At 70.6% G+C, this 3,837-nt stretch overlaps 1 protein-coding gene across 2 annotated transcripts in view; it reads right to left on the bottom strand.

Annotated features, from left to right (window-relative positions):
* Positions 1-3,008, bottom strand: part of LOC147102006 (protein phosphatase PTC7 homolog) — a 143,590-nt gene extending 140,582 nt beyond the window's left edge. The window contains exon 1 of one of the 2 annotated variants that reach the window (XM_085964137.1): positions 2,696-3,008. In XM_085964137.1, coding sequence (XP_085820263.1) covers positions 2,696-2,900 — 205 coding nt within the window. In that variant the 5' untranslated portion in view covers positions 2,901-3,008. The remainder of the gene's footprint in view (positions 1-2,695) is intronic. The other variant, XM_085964136.1, reaches the window with a different exon arrangement.
* Positions 3,009-3,837: the final 829 nt, after the last annotated feature.

Genomic DNA, 3,837 nt, shown 5'->3' with positions numbered 1-3,837 from the left:
GGGGAGACGGGGGAGTGAGGGAGACGGGGGGGGGAGTGAGGGAGACGGGGGGGGGGAGTGAGGGAGACGGGGGGGGGGGGAGTGAGGGAGACGGGGGGGGGGGAGTGAGGGAGACGGGGGGGGGAGTGAGGGAGACGGGGGGGGGGAGTGAGGGAGACGGGGGGGGGGGAGTGAGGGAGACGGGGGGGGGGGAGTGAGGGAGACGGGGGGGGGGAGTGAGGGAGACGGGGGGGGGGAGTGAGGGAGACGGGGGGGGGAGTGAGGGAGACGGGGGGGGGGAGTGAGGGAGACGGGGGGGGGAGTGAGGGAGACGGGGGGGGGGAGTGAGGGAGACGGGGGGGGGAGTGAGGGAGACGGGGGGGGGGAGTGAGGGAGACGGGGGGGGGGAGTGAGGGAGACGGGGGGGGAGTGAGGGAGACGGGGGGGGAGTGAGGGAGACGGGGGGGGGAGTGAGGGAGACGGGGGGGGGAGTGAGGGAGACGGGGGGGGGAGTGAGGGAGACGGGGGGGGGGAGTGAGGGAGACGGGGGGGGAGTGAGGGAGACGGGGGGGGGAGTGAGGGAGACGGGGGGGGGAGTGAGGGAGACGGGGGGGGGGGAGTGAGGGAGACGGGGGGGGGGAGTGAGGGAGACGGGGGGGGGGAGTGAGGGAGACGGGGGGGGGAGTGAGGGAGACGGGGGGGGAGTGAGGGAGACGGGGGGGGGAGTGAGGGAGACGGGGGGGGAGTGAGGGAGACGGGGGGGGGGGAGAGTGAGGGAGACGGGGGGGGGAGTGAGGGAGACGGGGGGGGGGAGTGAGGGAGACGGGGGGGAGTGAGGGAGACGGGGGGGGATGGGAGTGAGGGAGACGGGGGGGGGGAGTGAGGGAGACGGGGGGAGTGAGGGAGACGGGGGGGAGTGAGGGAGACGGGGGGGGAGTGAGGGAGACGGGGGGGAGTGAGGGAGACGGGGGGGGGGAGTGAGGGAGACGGGGGGGGGAGTGAGGGAGACGGGGGGGGAGTGAGGGAGACGGGGGGGGGAGTGAGGGAGACGGGGGGGGAGTGAGGGAGACGGGGGGGGGGAGTGAGGGAGACGGGGGGGGGGAGTGAGGAGACGGGGGGGGGAGTGAGGGAGACGGGGGGGGGGAGTGAGGGAGACGGGGGGGGGGAGTGAGGGAGACGGGGGGGGGAGTGAGGGAGACGGGGGGGGGAGTGAGGGAGACGGGGGGGGGGAGTGAGGGAGACGGGGGGGGAGTGAGGGAGACGGGGGGGGGAGTGAGGAGACGGGGGGGGGAGTGAGGGAGACGGGGGGGGGGAGTGAGGGAGACGGGGGGGGGAGTGAGGGAGACGGGGGGGGGAGTGAGGGAGACGGGGGGGGAGTGAGGGAGACGGGGGGGGGAGTGAGGGAGACGGGGGGGGGAGTGAGGGAGACGGGGGGGGAGTGAGGGAGACGGGGGGGGGAAGTGAGGGAGACGGGGGGGGGGGGAGTGAGGGAGACGGGGGGGAGTGAGGGAGACGGGGGGGAGTGAGGGAGACGGGGGGGAGTGAGGGAGACGGGGGGGGAGTGAGGGAGACGGGGGGGAGTGAGGGAGACGGGGGGGAGTGAGGAAGACGGGGGGGGAGGTGAGGGAGACGGGGGGGAGTGAGGGAGACGGGGGGGAGTGAGGGAGACGGGGGGGTGGGGGAGTGAGGGGGTAAAGGGTGAGGGGGGCACGGGGTGAGGGGGGAAAGGGGTGAGGGGGGCAAGGGGTGAGGGGGGCGAGGGGGCAAGGGCGAGGGGGGCAAGGGCGAGGGGGGCAAGGGCGAGGGGGGCAAGGGCGAGGGGGCAAGGGGGGCAAGGGGTGAGGGGGCAAGGGGCGAGGGGGGCAAGGGCGAGGGGGGCAAAGGGCGAGGGGGGCAAAGGGCGAGGGGGGCAAAGGGCGAGGGGGCAAAGGGCGAGGGGGGCAAGGGCGAGGGGGGCAAGGGCGAGGGGGGCAAGGGCGAGGGGGACAAGGGCGAGGGGGACAAGGGCGAGGGGGGCACGGGGTGAGGGGGGCAAGGGCGAGGGGGGCAAGGGCGAGGGGGGCAAGGGCGAGGGGGCACGGGGTGAGCGGGGCAAGGGGTGAGCGGGGCAAGGGGTGAGGGGGGCAAGGGGTGAGGGGGGCAAGGGGCGAGGGGGGCAAGGGGCGAGGGGGGCAAGGGGCGAGGGGGGCAAGGGGCGAGGGGGGCAAGGGGCGAGGGGGGCAAGGGGCGAGGGGGGCAAAGGGCGAGGGGGCAAAGGGCGAGGGGGGCAAGGGCGAGGGGGGCAAGGGGTGAGGGGGGCAAGGGGTGAGGGGGGCAAGGGGTGAGGGGGGCAAGGGGGGCAAGGGGCGAGGGGGGCAAGGGGCGAGGGGGGCAAGGGGCGAGGGGGGCAAGGGGCGAGGGGGGCAAGGGGCGAGGGGGGCAAGGGGCGAGGGGGGCAAAGGGCGAGGGGGCAAAGGGCGAGGGGGCAAGGGCGAGGGGGGCAAAGGGCGAGGGGGGCAAAGGGCGAGGGGGGCAAAGGGCGAGGGGGCAAAGGGCGAGGGGGGCAAAGGGCGAGGGGGCAAAGGGCGAGGGGGGCAAGGGCGAGGGGGGCAAGGGGTGAGGGGGGCAAGGGGTGACGGGGGCAAGGGGTGAGGGGGGCAAAGGGTGAGGGGGGCAAAGGGGGTGGGGGTTGGGGGTGAGCGATCCCCTGTCGCGCTCCCCGCGCTCCCGGCCTTACCCAGTACATCCGCCAGCCGGTGACTGGCCACGAAGCAGGCATCGTCCCCGAAGCCCCTGCCCTTGCCGGCGCTGCCCTTGCGCAGGTCCTTGCCGAAGCCGCAGCCGGCGGTAATGAGCCGGTACTCCCGCCTCTCCGACCGGCTGATCCCGCCTCCCCGCAGCGCCCGAGCCATCAGCCGGCCATAGGCCAGCACCGACTGCATCGTCCCGAGCGGCCGCGCTCACTCCGCGATCCGGGGCTGTCACATCACCGCCCGCCGCCGAGCCGCCTGCTCCCCGCGCTCCGCTCTCCGGCCCGCCGCTCTGACTGACAGCGCCCGTAGCCAGTCAGCATCCGCGCCTCAAACAACCCGCCAATCAGCGCCTCCGGGGGCGGGACTAGCGCAACCCCCCGACAGGGCGGCCGCCTGGGAGTGACAGCACAGTCAGCCAATCAGAGCGCGGAGTGGCGGCACTTACTCGCAAATCACAACACGGATCAGTGCAGCAGCCGGCCAATCAGCTGTGAATAGGCGGGATTTAGGGCGGGACTTTCTGGCAAATCTTAAATTCAAAATTCCGATCCTGTCAACTTGAATTCAAAATTACTGAGAGAAGAAACAGTATTTCATTAAGTGCCCTCTGAAAAATCATTGCGAACTTACTCAGTGTTGTTTTCCATTACAATACAATCTTGGTCAAAGCTACAACTGAATTATTCATTCATTAATGGATGAGGCGTCACTGGCAAGGCCGGCATTTATTGCCCATCCCTACTTGCCCTTGAGAAGCTGGCGGTGAGCCACTTTCTTGAACCGCTGCAGTCCGTGTGGTGAAGGAGCTCCCACAGTGCTATTAAGAAGGCAGTTCCAGGATTCTGACCCAGCAACAATGAACGAAGAGCGACATATGTCGGGATCATTGAATCTTACAGCACCATTCGGCCCGTCAGACCTGTGCCGGCTCTTTGAAAGAGCTGGCCAGGTTAGTCCCACACCCAGCTTTTTCCCTATAACCCTGGAAATCAGTTTTCTTCAAATACTGCCCTGCAGTGTCCGCTGTGGCTCAGTGGGTATCACTCTTGCCTCTGAGTCAGAAGGTTGTGGGTTCATGTCCCACTCCAGAAACTTCATAGAATCATAGACATTTACGGCACAGAAG

The sequence above is a fragment of the Somniosus microcephalus genome, chromosome 22 (genome assembly GCF_052327205.1).
Source record: "Somniosus microcephalus isolate GS21.2 chromosome 22, FLI_Smic_1.0, whole genome shotgun sequence".
NCBI classification, from domain to species: domain Eukaryota; kingdom Metazoa; phylum Chordata; class Chondrichthyes; order Squaliformes; family Somniosidae; genus Somniosus; species Somniosus microcephalus.
The sequence above is the reverse complement of the archived record's forward strand: the minus strand, read 5'-3'. Positions and strand labels throughout refer to the sequence as shown.